The sequence below is a fragment of the Pygoscelis adeliae genome, unplaced genomic scaffold (assembly GCF_000699105.1).
Source record: "Pygoscelis adeliae isolate BGI_AS28 unplaced genomic scaffold, ASM69910v1 Scaffold45, whole genome shotgun sequence".
In the NCBI taxonomy this organism is placed as follows: Eukaryota; Metazoa; Chordata; class Aves; order Sphenisciformes; family Spheniscidae; genus Pygoscelis; species Pygoscelis adeliae.
The window spans coordinates 3,903,805-3,924,197 of record NW_008825114.1 but is presented as its reverse complement, the minus strand read 5'-3'; the positions used below and the strand labels follow the sequence as shown (position 1 = coordinate 3,924,197).

General features: G+C 37.0%; 1 protein-coding gene across 2 annotated transcripts in view; it reads left to right on the top strand.

Moving 5' to 3' along the window:
- Window positions 1-19,604, top strand: part of ZDHHC21 (zinc finger, DHHC-type containing 21) — a 34,961-nt gene extending 15,357 nt beyond the window's left edge. The window contains exons 6-8 of one of the 2 annotated variants that reach the window (XM_009328059.1): window positions 3,555-3,671; window positions 17,986-18,029; window positions 18,561-19,604. In XM_009328059.1, the coding sequence (XP_009326334.1) occupies window positions 3,555-3,671; window positions 17,986-18,029; window positions 18,561-18,693 (294 nt within the window). In that variant the 3' untranslated portion in view covers window positions 18,694-19,604. Of the gene's footprint in view, window positions 1-3,554; window positions 3,672-13,018; window positions 13,395-17,985; window positions 18,030-18,560 lie in introns of those variants that run through there. The other variant, XM_009328060.1, reaches the window with a different exon arrangement.
- Window positions 19,605-20,393: the final 789 nt, after the last annotated feature.

Below are 20,393 nucleotides of genomic sequence, written 5' to 3'. Positions count from 1 at the left end.
GCTGAAAGCTCCGTGTTCTGTAGAGTGTGCTGTTTTTAAAGGAATACTGTAAACCCTTGGAAATAATAACCCCATACTGCAAATGGCAGGGACCCGTTAAATGTTTTTATGCTTTTTTTTTTCGTTGTTAGCAGGGTAAAAAGAAAGTTTAATTTGGAAGCAGTAGTCGCATAATTGATCATGATCTTGAGCTGACCCATCATTGTTTTTGATCTCTCTCCTGTATGATAGCATAAAGCTATAATAACTGTTTTCCTAGACAATGGTAGCATGTATCGTAGGGTTCATCCTTAACAGTTGATGCTCACGAACGAAGACATGGCATGTGTTCTGCCATGGGGTTGAGGAAGTCTCGTGTGAATCTGACATGGAGACTGGCTTTCTGGGGAATGTTTTGGTATTGTCTGTTAAGATAAAGATGCCAGATCTCATCGTTTGTAATCCATTCCTCAACATAATGCCACAGACCTACAGTTTGTTTCTTATTTTGTGACAAGTTTCTGTTGTACACATTTCTATCCATTTTTATAAGTAGCCAAGAATCCTTGCAGTTTGACTGGATGGATAGAAGTAGTGGCTAAAGGGAACTTAAAAACCTTTAGAACGGGCAACAGCCTGGGGGGCAGGGCACATTGGAGCTGTGTAGGAAGTGCTAAGTAGAAAGGTAACGGCAGCAACCCATGTGAACTGAAGTTCTGACGGAGCAGTTAGGCTGTGATGTTGACAAAAAGGAGAGGAGAAAGTGGATATCTGAAGGGCAGCTCTCACATTGTTAAAACTGTGCATTTAACATCTGTGCCAAGGCCACATATGTCAGCCTGGCCCAGCATGGAAGAAGGCTGCTATGGGACAAAACCCTGTTGTGCCGTGAGAGAGAGTTCCTGCATTGGTGATGTTAGCTTACGTGTGCTTATGCTTTGTGGCTCAGTCTGTGTAGTTCTTTCTCTTAGCACAGATAGTGTGATTTTGGAGGTTGGGGGAGCAGGCTGTCTCAGTACTCACACTGCACTGAGATTGGCGAGTCCTCAGTGGTGTTTGAACAAGAGGATCTCTTCAAAATACATTGAAAGAGGAATTGATTAATTATTGGCTAAGTCTTGGGGTTTATTTATTATAGTTTTGATTGGTTTTCTTAGCTGGGAAAAATGTTTTCGTCAGTTCTGAGAGGAAATAATAAAAACAAATTGGGTTGAGCTCTTATGTAAAGCAGCAACATCCTAAATGTATTATTATTATTACCACTACTATTACTACTACTGTGATTTAAATGGATTTTTAAAAATGGTCTTTCTTCTATTTTCATGGAGTCACATGTTTCTATTACAATGCAGAATTGTGAAAGTAGCTCTGTTATTGAGGTCTGGTTACCAAAAGACTCTATTCCTGCATATACTTTGGTTTTCTATAGAAAAATGCTGTTCTGTCTGTATGGTTTGCTAGGTGAGGGCCCAGTACTGATTTCCAGGTCATCATTGCCTCAGAGACTTTGATTCCCCTAGGGTTGTGTGATGGCTGGAAAAAATCTTGGTGATGTCACCTCTTCTCACTAGTAATTCAGCCACCCCCAGTCTTTTGTGGTAAATGCTTTAACTTTTTAGGGAAGAAGGGAGGAAGGAAGGAAAGACAGAGTAGTATTCCTTGGTCTTCACTTCAGTATGAAAGGTCTTTCCTTTTCTGTAGCTCTAGTTTTAACATGAGTTAGAAGGGCCAAAAGCAAAATGCAGTGTGCCTTCTTTACGCTAGGATTTTCTGTTGTCATGCATTGGGTGATGTCTCTTTTTCCCGCTGAAGATGATGCTCAAGAGAAGGAACTCTTCTAATTAGAGTGTTGGGGGGGATGCCAAGAGCTGTGTTACAAACTTTTTTTCTAATGGAGGAGTGTGATGCTAGATCCAGAATGCAGCTTTACTGTCAGCATTCTTCTCTCACATTTCACTGTTTTCTGTCAAATTGAGTTTGAATACATTAAAACATTTCTGATATAATAAAACAACATACCTATGAAGATATGAAGAGAAAGTATTTTACAGCTAGTAGAACTTGTGACTTACCTTGCTTTTCTTTAAAGCTTTGGTGGGCTGGTGGAAAGGGGAATAAAGACTAGTATGAATGCTTTTATTTTGAGTTGATTTAACTTTGAATTAACTTGTTAACTGAGTAAGAAGAGTTTTTTAAAAAAAAAAGAAATTAAGCATATACTTTCTACAGCAGCAAGAAAGGCCAATACTAACAGGAGCTGGCTTACCAGTTCTGAAAAGCCTGGTGGGGTTTGCTTTTTGTTTTAGCTGGTTAACTAGTGATTTCTTCTTGTTCATTAAATATTGACTTTCTTCACAGCTTTAGTAGCTGGTATAAACTTTTTTCCTGGGTTTATATTTTGAACCTTCATGGAAGTAATTTAAACTTAAAATCAGACTTTTTTCCTAAATATAATTTACTTTAACTATTCTCTGTTTAATTAAAACTCAGTATTCCTGAATCTAAGAATTCCTCTTCCTTAAGTCCTTCTGGTGAACGTAAAGAAGGAAAGTTCAAAAGCAGTGGTTGGTTTTTTTTCTCATTCAGTTCACTTTTATGTTCTGGTTGTAATTTAAAGTTTACTTGAGAGGTTTTAATAGTTTCCTGCTGTGATCTGGCTTTTCTAAGTGGAAAACCAGATGTGTACATTCAAAAAACAGCTTTGAGAACATAATCGTAACTTATAAATAAGAGAATGGGTGTGTTAACTTGTTATCAAAGGGTAAGATGGGGTGTGAACTTGCAGTACATCTACAGTAATCGCCATGTACAAATGTTTTCCTGTGATAAAAATAAGGTGTTTTATCCTTTGAAAAAGATCTATAAAACTGTCTTACGCTTTTAGTATTTTCTGCTGGGTGAGAGCAGACTTTCCAGAACAGCTGATACAGTAAATTCATGTTCTCCTGTACCCTGAGGCAACTTGGTTGTGCACCCATATGCACAGTTATAATAACCCATTTAAGGCCAAAATTTAAAAGTTGAAGATAAGTTTATGTTGGATAATAGACAGCATTACAGTGAGACCAATCCAATACAGATACTTGGATTTTGTAGGTACCATCCTCAAGAGTCAAGCTAGGAATGTTGTTATTTTTATTACAAAAGAGGTGATGTTAAAATGAAATTTGCTGAGGCTGGGAGCCAAGATACAGGAGTCTTATAAATCAGACTGTTTAACAGAATTATTTTCTTACGTTTTGGAGCTTGTGTGTAGCAATCTGGTGCAGTTTGAGATGGAAGATTCAGGAATAACCCATTTGAGCTCTATCTATTCCCAAACCTTAAATACCTGAATGAGGTTTTTTTAACGGTCTGGCAAAAAAACCCCAATTGTTTACATGTATAAATAAAAGATGATTGGTTTATAATTTTAGCATATAAATGTATCAATGATTTGCAATGTAGCTCAAAAATCCAGTATTTGCCTTTAGCTGTAAGTCTTTGGAAACAGCTCTTACCTAGTATTTCCACTCGGTTCAAAGACTTTAATTTGTAAGTGCTAAAGTCTCTCTCTTCTTTCTGTCTTGTTCTAGGATGTTTTTGTATTTAGACATGAACTTGCTCTCCTAAGAATATCTGCCTTCATGGGTCTAATAATATTAGGTGGAATAAGTGGACTCTTTTACACTCAGCTAATGGGTATTTTCACTGTAAGTATCTAATTTTAGAAGTATATATTAGTTTTATTTTCAATAAAATTAATAAAAGCAGAAAAGCAGATTGCATTTAAGGGAAGAATAGAGAAACACTTGGACTATGAGGCACCTATTTAGTACGTGCTCTGTCAAGACTTATCTCGAAGGCAGTCTTAAGAAGCCTTCTAACAAACAAGTGTCTAATAATTCACCTATCAAGGCAATTTCCTGATTTGTATTAGTAAAATAAAACCATACATTGTCCTGGAATTGTGCAGTGTACAAGGTATGTATTTGTGGGTTTTGATTTTTGTTTTTATTTTAAACTCTTATGTGCCCTGGTCTCATTGTACTTTGTGACAGTGAGGCCTACTGATAAATCATACAGTCTGAGGACATAGGCTTTTTGTTATGTTTTTTAATAAATATGCTTACGTTCATATCTCTTCAGTTACTAAACTGTGGAGTGGAAACATGTACAATTTGCAGTCCAAATGCATATTCTGTATTTAAAGGTACAGAAAAAAAATCCTCTACATGGAAGAATTTTCCAATTAAATGAATTTGGTAGTGTAATAAATATCTACAAGAAACAAGCTTTTGTTGCTGTGACATCCTGTTCTGTACATTAGAAGTTAATCACTGCCAGTGAATTCTTTAAAGTTATCTTGAGAATCCATAGAAGTGTTTGAAGTACTGCAGTGTTGAACAGAGAGAGTACATTAGTTGGATCTATACATGTCTGAAAGGGTGCATGATCTGGCCTGCAAAACTTTTTTTTAAAGACAATAACGTACAAGGTGACAGCATCTTTGTGACTACAACTGATTGAGAGCTGCCTGAGATTTAATTTCGGGATTATGAGGGTTTACACAGTATTAACCTTTGTAGGTGCACAATGGAAAACCTCCTAACTGTATTATGCAATTCCTTTGTATGGAATAAAGGGCAAAAAATACTGTATAGTTTTTCCTTCTGTTAGATAAAACAATAATATTGCTTATTGTTTTTATTGTATTACCTTCACATAAGTTTACTGCCTTCTGCTCTTTGTGTGACTGTAGCTATGCTGTGTATTATTTTTGCCATCCTCCAGCTGCTCTACCAGACTGCTTTCTGCACTTTCTGTCAACTGCCAGCTCTACAGATTTACCTTTGTGCCCCTTTACTGCGTGCCTGATTTCTGTTCCAGGGTCTTGCTGACAGGTTCTCACCTCCCTGTTTAAATGCTGGCACACAAGCTTTGTGTCTGCATCCTCTAGAGTTCAGATTTTTTTTTTTACCCGATACTATGCCTGCTGGGTATCTAGCTGAAGAGGTGCAGGCACCTGAATTCTGCTCACCCTCACTCCCAGTAGTGGGAGAGACACAAACTCAGGGAGCCTTAGAGTTCAGATGCTGAAATATGGATGTCTTTTTAGTCTCTGTTAAATGGATATATGAGAAGGAACAAAAAGCCATGTGATCAGTACTACACTAAAACACAGAAATGATACAGAAGAAAACAAGGAACAAAACCTAAGTCTGTCATTCTGTTCTGTGTGCTGCCAGAAGCTGGACTAAATTTTGGCAGTGGCTATCAGCATCTGTTCAGATACTATTAGTATACATGAAATAAAAACTCTCAGACTGAACCTGATTCTGTCAGATGCACCTGAAACTTGAGACATTTCTGTTCTGACACAGGATACCAACTGTGCTGCCTCTGCAACAGGCATGAATTCCCAGTATGTTCCTTCACCGTTCTGAGCCTTAACGCTGTCAGGCTGCTACTACCACTGCAGACTCTTATAAAAAGTGCTGTAAAGACCCTTTATTCTACATCAGTTGTATAATATACTTTGAAGTACATCCCATTGCACTTACTGAGCTGGCCGCTACCCTGGAACAGATGTGGGCTAATAGCATTTTCAAGTCCAACCTCCTTTTATGTGCTCAAATCATAATTCTGTGGGTTGCTGAGCTGCAGTATGCCTTGACGCTCTCTTTTGTCCTCTTTGCCAAACTTTATGAAACAAACACACCACAGTAATTGCAGATATGGATAGACTATGAGAGACGGATGCTGAAAAGTACAGATCTTCTGCATTAGGGCCTCTCACTGCACCCTACCTGTAGCAGAGGGGCTGTTGCACTTGCCTCATATGGACAAGTTTTTAGGTTTGGGATTGTTGGGTTGGGCTTGCTGGGGAAGTAGAAATCCATTACTGGGATCTCCAAACTCTTCATTCATTCACACTATGTGGATGCTGTTGCATTGACTCGTTGAAGAATGTAGGTCATCTAGTCCATCCCCGTTCAAAGCACAATCGTCATCTTCCTTTTCATTTCTTTCTTCATGAGTATAGAATTAGCAAGAATAAACAATACAGTCATTTTGAGGAAATCTGCTTGAGAACAATTAGTCAGACTTCAAACGAACAAAGCCAAATCTGTTTGGTGAGGTTGTGCTTAGTGCAAGTTGTGTCAGAAAATCTTTCTGTACAAATGGTTTTTGATTGTCGGAATTGTCGTGTGGGGATTTGCTTCCTCCATAAGCACTTACTAACGTTTTTGGCTAGCCAATGCAAAAGGCAGAGGAGAGGGCAGCAGGTGAGTGAGTAGTTTCTCTGCAGGCTCCCCAAAGACACGCCTATGATGCATAGAATAGGGAAACAAAGAGACCGGGTATATCCACTCACAGAGCTGAGCGCAGTGTGGAAGACATTCAAGTCCTGTAGAAGCAATGAACCGTGATAACCAAAAGACAGCGATGTTCCTACTGTGTACTGTGCTCTGGGGTTACTGTTCACCATCTAACCTTCCTGTATAAACTAAGCAAATTGTGTCTGAAATGAGCTCTGTTTAAAATAATGAATTAATAATGAAATTAAGCTTAACTTAGTGTAAGGTACAGATCAAAATTTATTTAACAGCAGAACAATCATTGAAGTGTGATAGTGCAGACCTGAGGTTAATTTAAAAGAAACTCAAACACCTGAAGGCATAGATATGCACAAGTTAAAGCATTCATGTTACATTAATTGCTCCACAGCTATTCTTGAGAGCATTAGTTTCAGTGATTGCTGAAGCTGCCCAGAGATGTGTGCGAGAGAGGTGGACAAGAGCATGGGCCTTTTGAAAAAGGTGAAGCAGAGCAGCTCTTACTTGTGCTTGTACAGGAAAACAGACAATAAACATTTTCCTAGTTCATCCTCCATGCCTGTGTTGGCAGTTTGACATCAAGCCAAGATTAGTTCCACAGCTCCTGGATAGATGTTACTTTTAAATAATAGAGACAATCGGCATCGCAGTTCTGTGATCTAAACATTGACTGATACATACTGTTGCTAAGTGAGTCCAGCAAGTTCAGGTTTGTTGAGGTTTAACGTTATTATTTACCTATATTTCAAATGCTGCCAAAATTGTATTTTTTGGAAAGAAAAACTCAAGATTTATCAAACTTTGGCCCTTTTATAGCAAAACTTCCTGATTCTCCATAAGGTAAATTTGCTTCACTGTCATTATATAATTTTCCAGAAACGAAGCCAATAGTTTCTGTTTTGTCTGAGTAATATAAAGCTAAGGCTACTTTTTTCTGGGAATATTGGACATGCATATTTAAAACCCCCCAGTTCTCGGTCTTTTGTTATCTTCTACATACACAGAATGCGCTCTGCTTACTGTCAGTCTCACAGAAGCAACCTGGGATAATGAAACTAGAGAGTTGTTCAGTCGCCTTTAGCATCACAAGTATCAAGGAACTAGGACCTGAAGTGGCAACTTCGTGCTTCATTGTTTATGGTTGATTTCCACGGTCTGATGGCTCTGCTCAAATGTAAACGATTGGAATGTAGCATGCATTATGAAGCATGATATGTACCCTAGGTCAGAGCACTCGTGCTGATTCTTCATAGTTACAGAAGTTTATCCTTTTGCCACCGCAGCAATATAGATAAATTTGAATGTATGGAACTAATTTGCATTAAGTGACCGTTGTATACAACATTTTTATAAGCAGAGTTGCTCTTCACTAGAGTTGAGCTAAGTGATAGCTTGACAAGCCATAAGAACAAGCAGAAGTTTTTCGTAGGATTTAAGGGGAAATACTGGCATTTTCTCCTCTTCGACAAATTTTTTCAGAAGTCAAAAAATGTTGTCCAACCGAACATGTAATGGAAAGGATATATCTGATATACTCCTGCATGTTTTTCTGGAAGAGGGCAGTAGCTAAAACAGGAAAGCAAAGAGGCACATTATGAAGTGCGGGTGAGATATTCTGCTGTGTGTGCTGGCACTTTCCAAAATTCAGTGGTGGTGTGCAGTTGACCACCTGTGCCTATCCTTGCATAATTCTCATTGGTTATAACAGTAGATCCATTATGTAAAAGTTCTTTAAGAAAAAAAGGCATGTAATCTGCTGTTATTCTGTTACATGGGTGTTCAACAGATACTAAGATGCCTGGAAAAAATGTGCTCTCTGGTAAAAATGAAAATTTTATAACTTGTGTACTCAAATTTGGCTCTTACACAGAGAATGTTCTTAAGGCTGTACTGCTTAAGAAGGTGATTAATAGACCAAGTTAACCTCATGTGCAGTGATTTCTCTGAGTAGGTTTACCACCTCTCTTACTGTGTCACTGCTAGGGTATCATTAGCACAAGGCTATTCATATCTCATCTGGAGGTCCAGGAAGCCAAAGAGCACGGGAGGTGATTTCCTACAATGAGAAGAGAACAGCTGGTTGGCAAAAAGTGTCCTTAGAGGAACTTCTGACATGAATTGTTCTGATGAAGAGAGGAGCCGCTGAGGTGGCCTCTGTATATGGGATTAGTGCTTTCTCCCTAGAAACTAGCAAGTGTGAAACACAGTTCTAGTAGAAGGGGCACATGGCTCTTTTCGTCCTCCTTCTCCAGTTGCTTTCCCCAAGCTCTGTTTGCCTTTACTGTCATCATCATCCTGAATTTTAACACTTCTTGCAGCATGTACCTGAGATCACTCTTGGGGAACTTTTTTTTGGATACTTTGGAAATAGAGGTATCTAAGTTCTGTCTAGTAAGTCTTCTCTGATTCAGAAGTCTCTGAAATAGGGACAAATTTAAGATGCTACTTTAGGAACTCTAGGATCCTAAGAAGATACTTTTCTTAAAATCTCAGCATAACAATTAGTCTTCTTACTTACAATTTTCATGTTTCTAGAGAAGTGGGTGGAAGAAATGAGTTTCACCCATGAAGAAAGCAGACTGATGTCATTTCAAAAATGATCATGCATTTATATTGAAGGCCTGCTTATCTTCCATGCTTGGTGCTTGCTTTTCCAGTCCTCTGTTCACTGTCATTGCTTGTACTGCAAATTCAAATTTTATGTTCCTTAACTGGAAATGAGCCTGTATTCTTACATTCCCAGGCAGCATGATGTTTTTTAATGACTTTGCTTGAGAAGTAAAAGCAAGCTTAACGTAAAACAGTAAGTAAAACATAAAACATAAAAAAACCACACCAAAACCCACAAGATTTTTGTCAGTTGCATCCTAGAAAAACTAAATGTTCTCCTACTGAGAATAACTTTTTTTTTTTTTTTTAAATTATTGGTACCCCTTACTTCAGACTACTTCTATCTGCTTCTACTCCCGAAAGCAATTATTCCTCTTTTGCCTCAACCACTACGGGATTAGAAGATAGCTCTAGTATAGACACTTTCAAACTCCATGAAGGTAGAGAGGTGGGTTTTTATTTGCTGTTTCATCATACATAGTAAAAATACTTTTTATAGATAAATTATCATTTTCCTTGAGATAGTTCTATTTCAGAAAGTTTTTACATTTTCCACAAAAAACATCCAAAATATACACCGTCTTGTGCAACTACTGCCTATACATACTAATGACATTGTATTGCAATGGCAAATGCAAAGTTTATCTAGAAAAGAATATTTTGCACTTAACCTAGAAGAAAATCTTGAGGAGCACATATCTGTGTTACTCAGTTTTATTTCCAATTACTTTTTTTCTGTAGTCATCCTCATATCAAATAATAAAATTTAATTGGAAGCTAAATCAAATGGTATCCAGAAACTTGCTTGCTTTCTCAAGACGTATTTTCTTGACAAGTGTTTTTTAAGAAGTCCTCTCTCATTTGATATTTTTATATGTAACAGACGCTTGTTTTCCTACAAAATGCATAACTAGCCTAGTTATTCATCTATTCATACGAAAAGGCATAAATTCACCTAGGGGAAAAAAAAAGTCTTTTATCAACTACAGATTGCTTCTGATCTATGATTGCGGGAGGTAAAGAGCTGCAATTCATGCTCTTTTAAAAAGGTGGAACTGTCAGGATGCTTGTGTGCATACTAGTACAAGACTAGCCCTGGCATTTGCATTTCTCTTGCTCATGTTCCATTTTTGCTTTAAAAAAGTACTTCTATATGTCTTTCACATCACTTCAACAGTGAAATGATGTTAAAAAACAGTTTTTCTATTTGTACAGTAGGATTCTGACATTGGTCACGTTTGATCTACAAGGCATTATTGTCAAACAAGTAATAAATAATATGGCATGTTTTTTTTTAAACAATGGCTTGTCAACATTATGTTGGTATTTGTTCATATCTAGTGAGGTTTTAAATTGCACTAGACACTACTAAGAAGTATTCAGTTTGCTGACCTTTTTTAAGGCTGGTACCTTTTGCATATGTGAGGTTTTCTTCCTCTCAGGATCTGTGGTGGTCTTTATTTTGTTGGCTGCCACCTGTCTGAAGCAATCAGCCGCTTCTTTCTCTTCCTCCGTGCAAAAGGAAAATCCCGTCTTCCAATGGATGGTGGAAGGTAACAGGATAATCAGTTCAGCAGTGATCCTCTGATGTCATTGTGGGAGCCCTGTAAAAGCGGATTATCTGTGACCCAGATAAAATAATTAGAAATTACTTGGATACTTAGAAATAACTGATCTACTAATCTCATTTCCAAAGTTAAAAAAGGCCTGTCTCTCAACGTAACACTACCAGATGTTTCTGTTAAACAGCATCCTTTGCGGAGACTAATCTGAACCCTAATTTTAAAGGATTACCTTTGATTGTTTTTTTATTTCAAATGCTAAACAGTTTGTGTTTTCATTTTTCCATATGTTCAAGCAAAGTATTTATATAGAATTAAAGAGATTTTCTTCATTTTTCCACTGTAGTCAATCAAGTATGATTTTATGTGATTTTTGTGTGTTAGTATTGCAGAGAAAAACTTTTCATTAAAATTATTTAGTAATTAACTTGTTTCTCTGGGGCAGAACTATGTAATGGATGGGCTTTTATAAATTTAGTAGATTCCATGTGGTCCCTGTGCAAGGTAGTGGATGTATTATCATGAACTAAGTGGACAATGACTTTATTAATTTAATTAATGCTACCAGGGTTTCCTGTTAATTAACTGAACGGTGTACAGTGATATGCCAATATCCTGGTGCATCACTACTGTGTGGATGTGATCGAGAGAAATTTCCCTTTATTTGCTTTGGGGAGGATGGAAGGGAAAATAGTTTAACAGCTGGTGTTCAGCAGTCTGTCTGGTGCACAATATGATGCCTACCACATAAATTTTTCCCCTTAGAGGTATTTTTTAATGTTCGTATTTCTTAAGTGCTATGTTTTATTATTGTTGCAGTGTTTCTCCTTTTCACCTTCAAGTAGCAAACGTATTTCACCAGCTATTTTTTGTTGTTCTTGTAAACAGATCCATCTCTACACGAACTTCTTGAACTTAATAATTCATATATTTTAACTGTTTTTCTTAATGTGACTGATACTTACAGTGAGCATGTAGTAAGGAACATTATTCATTTTGCTCAGGTCTTCTTCTCAAAAGGACAAAAACATCCTTTTAAGGAAATCGGAAAAAGATCGAAATTGTACAAATCAATTTTCTGATATATTTATATATCAGGAACATTTTCAAGCAGTTAATTTTCTTTAGGAGTATCATTTCATTTAATAGTATAATGCAAATTGAAATGGAAACAATAAAAATGCCAGTGAAAAATTTAAAATTCTTTCTGTAATCAGTAAGTCAGACAAAATTTTAAAGGTTGAAATGCAAAATAATGAAAATGTAATTGCAGTTATTCTATTAATAAAACCAAAGGCTTTTTAATTCTTTGCATATTTTGTAGTGTTGATCCATTGCTGTTTTAATATACAGAGTGCACAAGTGATCTAGTTGTGTTAAAATGCTTTTTGTCTTTAAAAATAAGTATCTTATAATTAAAAATATTTGTAATATCTTTAATCAGATAATCTATTAAATACTGTTTTGATTAGTGAAGTACTAAGGGCTTTTCTTGTTTTTTTCAAACATGGCAGAAATGTAATCAAGGAACTATTAATCCTCATAATTAAGTTTAGCACAGAAGAAATTAGGATTGGAAGGGGAAATTAGGATTCTCAGCAAACGTATTTTTTACCTTGCTATAATAAAGTGTAAGGTATAAAGTAATTGTAGAGGGAGAGCAAAAGATATATAAAGTATAAACCTAAATAGTAATTTGAAATTAGAGATGTAACAGAAAATAAGTTCACGTTAACGTTGTCTGTCTGTATCTTCCCCATTATTCTTATCCCTTCACCTTTTTCTGTCTCTACCTCTAATCCACCTATAGGTAAATCTCCTATTAGAAGACTGCATAAAGTCCTGTAACTTAAATTGTCAGGAATTAGTGATGCCCTTGTCTTTGAATGGGATTTTGTTAACTGTGTAAAGTCTTTTGTATCTTTACCTTATTTTTCTCAAATAGACTAGCAATTGGTTTAACATTTTTAATTAATGTATCCTGACAGTCTTACACACCTATTTACCATCAAAACAAAATTTCAGTTTATTTAAAAAAAACTCCTTCATGAGCTATTTAAAATGTAAGAATAAATTCAAGTGTAAGACACACTAAGTGGCAAAAGATCTCATCTGTTTTATTTAGATCACTACATAGTTTTAGGTAAAGCGGGGATACTTTTACTGAAATTAATTATTTACAATATTATTAAGGAAAAGGGTAAGTTAGAAAATTTAGTCAAAGAGATTTTAAACTGTGCAGAGAGTCAAAAATATCATGCCAAAAATACACCCTGTTCATCACTCAAGGAAGAAGTCCTTTTACAGCTCAGTTATTTTTCTAAATAGTAAAGAAAGTACCTTTAATCAATTGAAAGTAAGTAAAATAATGATGTTTGAGTGTTGCTTGTCAAATTTAGACATTAGACTATTAAAATGGCATCTGTGTGAGGAAGGTCAACAGCTAGCCTTCCTGAGAATTTTTTTCTTAGTATTTTTGTCTTAAGAAGGTATGGGTAAGTATCAAGAAAAATAACACGTTTTGTAATGTGTCTTCCTGTCATGCAGTTATCTGCACCTAACACACCATGGATTTTGACTGAAGAGGTCTGTTTGCATCATCTTCTTTGTAGATGTGTTCCTAACTTGTTACCAGATGTTTTCATTGAATCATTTTCTAGTATCTGACAAATACATTGGAAATCTATTTAACTAAATTTATCAGAGCATAGAGGAATATAGGAGTATTCCCTAGATGTAACATAGTGTAGCTTCATTTTTCATTTTGCACACAATTCTTTGATTGAGGGATTTAAAGTTAAAACTGAACTAGTAATTTTCAGGCTGAACCTAATTGTAATTGATAAAATTAATCGTATTATCTTATGTGAGAAGTCTAGATTAAGAAAACAATGCTAAAAAGCGGCCAAATGTAAACCCAAAATGTAATTAATGCCAAAAAGGAAAATTTCTGAAATATGAAGTACTCTTTCTATGAGATGTTCAGTATTTTATACTCTTCAATTGCTTACCTGTCATTTACATACACACAATGAAAGGATGTTAGGTACAAGGAATGAAAAAATGTATTGTTCAGATAGAGGATATGTTGTCTTACATTTTCGGATAACAGCAATGGCTGCAAATCCAGGAGGGCTTGCAGGTTTTGTTTGTTTTTTCTCTTTCTGCTTTATCATACTTTCCTGCTGGTTCTGATATACTGAGTATTTGAAAATGCTATATTAAGAAAGTGTGGCATAATGCTTACATTCTTCTATTGCAAGTATTAAATGGAGCTGTATTGATTACATGTCACTTTAAGCAAACACAGAAGAAAAATTGAACCAGAGTTTGTGGCTGCGTGCTTTGGAGTTAGTTCTGTGAGTTACAAATTACAGCTTCTCCTTTGGAAAACATGAATCAGTAAGAGGAAAATATTCTTTCCATGTGCTTCTTCCATGATAAATTAGTTCATGATGAATACCATCCTATAGCACAGTTTGTTAAACAGTGCGTGTGATCTTTTTAAAAAACCTGTTTTTTCAGGCAGTTGGTTGTGCTAATTAAAAATATAGATGTGAAAGCTGTATTCCTCTTAGTAGCTAACACAGGTGCATTCATTTGCAAATGAATCTTAAGCTGGTCTGCAGAATTCCATCGGTGCTGTTACATATGTCTCTCCATTCCTCTCGTAACAGTCTTAGCTGTGGCAGTAGCTTACTTCACTTAGAGTAGGCAAGCTGCTCTTGCAGACTTGTAGTAAGTCCTCAAAGCAAAAAAAAATTCCTCATCCCCTCAGCAGAATCTGAAGCCTTTGCCCGTTTCCTCTTGTTTTAAAGTGTTGTTAATGATTGCTGTGTTTATTTCCTTTAATTTCTTTTGCCTTTCTCACTAAGGTATGATTTTTTTTCCTAGTTGCTTTAAGATGCTTATCAGTGGGTATGTATCTCTGAATAACCAGGTGCAGGAACAATAGTTGTTTCCAATCTGGATGATGACTTTGCGGGTCCAGATGACCCATCATGTGAAATTAATCAGTTGTGGGTTAGTCAATTCTGTCTTGTATGCAATTGTAAATTTTATGGGATTTTTGGAGATAGAGATTACTAGGACTCCATAGATATGCCATGTTTGCCCATAGCAAGTTATTTGCAACTTCTGGATGAGTGCCAATTCTCCAAAAGATTGTAACATCAGCATTAGCTGTGAGTCTGGGCGGGGGGGGAGGAGAATCTTAGCAGAGGTCTGTTTGTATTAATAGTAATCCAAGCTGATAGTAGATGCAGACAGCCAAAGCCTCTTATGCTGAACACAGTAATGCTGATGTTGTAGCAAAACCTTGGTATATGTGAAATGCATAATTAAGACAGATGATATTCTGGTTGAAAGCCATTCGTGGGACGTGTTAATGAACAGAACACCTTGTCGTTCAGAAGAATAGTGGTTATTCTGGTCCTCCTGTCTCCAAAAGGAGAAAAATTCATCAGTCTGAGAAGAAAGCCTTAAATAACAGGCCAAAACTCAACTGTGGCCCTCTCCCTTTCCTTCCTCTCCTGTCTCCAGAGGGGCTACTGAGTTTCCTGGGGTGCTGTGAAGTTTCACTTTCATGTGAAATGGTAAATTGGTTCATTCTCAAATGAAAGTACATTTCAAATGAGCCCAGCTGTTTTGCAGCAGTGTTGGGGAGGGAAGCTGTGAGGGGAATTTGGTTTCTTAAGTTCAGTCACCAGCACTTGTTAAGCAGCTAAACTTCAGAGGGAGATGTTTCCTCCCATTCCCTCTAGCCCTAGTTCACAGCTTTTAAAATGTGGCTATAAAGTTTTTTTAATTCTGAAAAAGTATCCCAGAAGCAAAGGATTCACTGCTCAGTCCCAATTCCTTTACTGTAAAGCAGAAGTATTCTAAAGTAGATGTTGGCATTTTAATGGAAGAAGAAGGAAGGGAGGAAGGAAGGGAGGATTTCCTTTGACTTCCTATCCAACTAAAATCCTTAGTATGTTTTAAAGGCGTGGAAGCTTGACAGTCTTTTCTTACGGTCATTTTCTGCAGTTCTTGTTTTGATGCTTTCACTTAGTTCATTAATTTAATGGGTTACGGTTTTGAGAGAAGCAGACCCTGATGAGCATCTTTCAGGTCTTGATAATGTGCCATGATAACAATTAAAAAGGAATACAACTCCCAGTTCCCAACTTGGGAATTCCTCCAAAAATCTCAGATACAGTATTTTAGGGAGCCGTACAAATGTAGTAATGAATAAACAATGTGGAGAAACATAGCAAGAAGCCATATTTAAGGTATTATTTTGTTACGTTACTTCTGCACCCAAAGCTGTTTTAAGGCTCCTTTTGTGAAATGATAGCATCAACGTTTGCTAACTAGAAATCAATTATAGTCTGGACTAGCATGCTACTGCTGTACAAAAAATCATTAGCAATCATTGCTTTCAAACATACCAATATTATTTTGTACTATCAGGTAGACAGCTTTGAGTTGACCAGAGGATAATTCCTAGAGCTGAGATATTTTTGCAGTTACGGAAGGAGCTACAGCATCTCATGAAAATGCTGTTACAACCTCACCGAAACGTCGTGGAAGTAATATCTGTGTTTATTTAGTCCTTTTTATTCAGAAAGCTGTGTGTGATTTTTTGTGGTCAGAAAAGGCGGTGTTTGTTCTGATGAGTTGGACGAAAAGCCAGCCCAAGGAAGCAGAATGTCCCTTGGCTGTGCAGTCAGGTCCTGCCCTAACAAGGAGAATGGCTTGTGTCTTGTAATGCTTTCCTGCCACCCGTGGCAGGTGAGGGGGAATACGCTAGACAGGGCCATAAGGTGGAGAGGAGAAGCAGTTTATCTATGGGAATCGAGACAACAGACAGTATTTACAGTCTGCTGCCTCCAGTCTTGTCCTCTCTCACTGTTGAGCAGTTGTTCAAATCCACCTAATGATGGGGCCAGAATGGTTGAGATAGTCTGCTGTGGGCATGCCTTCTCTGCACAAACAGGGAAGAACTTGCGCATCTTGGTGGCTTGGCATGAGAAGAGGGGACTTCTCTCCTTTGCCATAGTGGAATTCAGCTGGGTAGGTCGTGGACAGAATGAAGATTTTTGCCGTTTAGCATGTGGTAAGGCACCCTGTTCCAAAACTCATCAGAGCTGGGAAGCGGATTTAGAAGGAGAAAATTTGGCAAGGGGAGTTGAGGCCACCTGTGTCTGGTGAAGCAGGGAAGCAGCTTCCTGTGCATTATTCCCCACTCACGTTTCACCCTTCCCCTTCAAAGCTTTGTGGAAGATGGTGGCAGAATCCCAGCAGTGCCTGCACTGAACTGGATGCACTGATGGCAGGAACAATCAAAGAACGCAGTATGGTTTTATTGCTAGGTAGTGTTTCCAGATGACAGTGAGGTTGCAGGCTAATTAAACCACAGCCCTTGTGTCTCTGCATGGCTGGGACAATAGAGACTAGCTCTCGGTTTCATTCAGACGCTAGTGTAATCTGACAGGTGCATTATGTGCATGCCTAAACCAGTGCACAGTAAAGGGAAATAGCAAGCTGCCATGAAAAGGGGATGGAACCACGACAAATATTTCAGTTATTGTATTTTGGACCTCATGAGTGATTTTGGGACATTATGAACTATGAAAGTGCATTGAAAACGCTAACACTGCTGGAGTTAAAATTGAAGTGATACTCACAAAGCAAGCTTTTTGGTCAAATACACAGTGCAAAAGTGAGAAAAAAGTACTATTGTTGGTAGTTTTAAATTTATATTTGGGGATGATCTACGCTTAAATTGATTTGTTAATTATAAAGTTTTGTGACTCATTAATCACATTCAGAAAACTGAAGCATGAATTTAATTTGCTGTTAGCTGCAGGGGTGCCTTCACTCCACACATGATGTAGTTTTTGTTACATTTTAAGAGAATAATTTTTATATTTGGTATTTACCTGTAGGCACTATGGAAACTGATGGTATATTCCTAGTGGTGCTGTTTACATTATAATACTCAGGAAGATAACTATTTTAATACTTCTTAATAGCTCCCGCTTTTCAAAATACTACATCTGTTAATGGTTGCATTTTACTAAATTTTTCTTGTGGTTATCTCCGTGGACTGTTCCAAGTCTGGAATGGGTGCTTGTGAAAAGTATGGCAAGAGTGTACCTTACACACATTACTTCTAAATGTCGCATGAATTAATTGTAATACCTGAATTAATTTTAGCTGTAATAATGCTGTAAGTTTTTGTTGACGTTCTGTGGTATGTGCTATGACATACAGTGATACATACACAGTATAGTTTCACATCATGTTTTTAAAAATCATTTAACATACTGAGTAAATTTGTACGTATAATCTCACAGCTGTTTGAAACTAATATGGCATATGAGTAATATGTAACCTACTAGACTAATGCCAAAGCAGTGTATGCTGAGAATGGATTCCCTGCTTTATTTAGTTGCTTTCATAATGACATTTTACCAGTTAGGAATGTAAATAAATACTTTTTCATTGTGTTTTCTTTTCTTCAACAGGACACTACAAGTATAGAAAAAATGTCGAACTGTTGTGAAGACATGTAAGTGCTGTAAAATTTCTACATTTATTTGCTGAAAAGCTAAAGGAGTAGCTGCTTTTTTTTAAGTGTGTGAGAGAGAAGAGGAACTGAAGGCACTGTTAGGATTATTTTGCATGGTACTGTGCCTTGTACTTCCTATCTCTAGCAGCAGCTCACTAATCTTTTAATATTGGTTGTACACAAAGTAGCTTCACATTATTCCCATTCCTTCCAAAGCCAGTGGAACTATATTTTCTTTCAAAAGTACAGATGAAAAGACACTTTCTGCTGTGTCTTGACATAGGTTTCATTGATTCTGAGGTTCTCGTCTGCTTCAAAAGTTGCCTCCGGTTGACTGACGACACAGATAGTTTCTGTTCTCCAAAGTTAAGTCTCAGCTGCGTGCCGTAATGAAAGAAAAGCTGTATTTGTGATGCTGGGACAGAATTCATCAGAGTCCAGTAATGGATCCCCAGCCAACCTGCATTGTTCTAGCTGACTGAAGTGCTCCATGGGCGTGCTGTCTTTCACTAATAATGCTGTCTTCCACAGATCGAGGCCCCAAAAGCCATGGCAGCAGACCTTCTCAGAAGTTTTTGGCACTCGCTGGAAGATCCTGTGGTTTATTCCTTTCAGGCAGAGGCAACCACTGCGAGTTCCCTACCACTTTGCCAATCACATCTGAACAGATGGATGGTGGGCACAGATGGGTCCTCCATGCTGGAAGTGCGTTACAGGTTTTATGATAATAGGACTATGACAGTCTTCAAGTCAATTAAAATCCACCCACCAATCGTAGGCATCACAATGTGCCCCCAGCATTATTTTAATAGTGGTCTCGATTCTGTTCTGAGATTGGTACAAGTTGTAAATACTTTAGGCGTATTTACTTCCAAATTAGCTTTCCAAGGGGATTTCTTTAGTCTTTGAGGTTAATGCCAAAACCAAATGACTGGAATGCAGTCTTACTCTTATTTGTTTGATACTGGCTCTTTTGACTTTTTGGTAAAGAGTTTTGTTTTTTGGTAGGAAACACTGAAGTTTACATTGATTGTTAGCTTTCCCACTAAGTGTCTTATTCTGCCTTGAATTTTTTTTAGTGTTTTTATCAGTAGGTCTGTCTAGATAATACTCATGTCTTTTTTCTGCTACATGTGTTTAAAATCCCCTGATACTGCCATTTATTTACGGTATGCAATAGTAATCCTGCAGCACCGCACTATAAAAGGAACATTTAAAACTGAGGCAGACTTCTTCCTAAACCTTTCTCAGAGAGCTTTTTATCAATACACGTAAATGTATGTGTTTATATAGAGAGATCTTACATCTTACAGTTATCTTTCTGCATAGATATGATCTTAGTGAATAATATTCATGTCTTTATGTCGACAAAAGCGATAAAATGTTCCAGGGTAAAATATGCAGATAGAAAGCATGTTTTCCCTATATCCCAAGGATTTCTTTGCAATAACTCAACAAAGAAGTTGTATGGTGCAAATACTAAATAGAATGATTACTTTTTAAAAATACAGATTTAATTAGCTAGCATAATGTACCATAAAGAGGAGTATATTGTCAATAAAGTTATAAATTTTATATTTACTTTTGTTTAGTCGTGATTAGCTGGAATTGGTCTAAGTGTTTGTATATGGGAAATATATGTGAAAATATTTTAAAATATTTGTACCTAAATGCAGATACTTGCTACCAGCCTGTATGGTAAAGTATATTAACTGATTTGATAGGGTACTATGTTGATGTACGACAGCTTTTTGTGGGCCCTTTAAGTGTGGAAGTAGTTAACCAAGGAAAGCATCCTTAAGACTACATCTGGTAAAACGACAATGATGCCCAAAGCACTGGCTCAGCTTTCCTGTATCTGGAAAAAATATGTAATTTATTATAGCCCTCTGTATCTATTCAAGTATCGGCATGTTTGTGATTTTTGAAAGTTCTGTGAAGTGTTACGAGAAATTCACAGCTTCAGCGTTTTCAGTTACGCTGCTTACTGCGTTTGCTGTCTAGCACAGGACCAGGATCCACCTTAAATGACAGCCATGCAACAGGATAATAAAAGGCACAAAATCAGGCTGTAACATAGGTAGGTTGTGTTTGGAGGGAGTGGTAGTTTGTTTGTGAACAGTTCATTCAAAAAGAAGGGCTAGATTTGTCATGAGTGGTACTCATAACGAACTTTTAGATCAGCTCTTTCAAAATCTTAACACAGTCACTGCCAGTGTTGGGTGTCCCTTTACTGAATTAACAGATTTTGGTGATCTGTTGAAAGTTCCAAGAGGTGCATCTTAAAGATCACTTGAATTTTAAACTTCTATGAACTTACAACATTTGAAGCGACTTTACGTTCCCTCTCCTTTTAAAAACGGA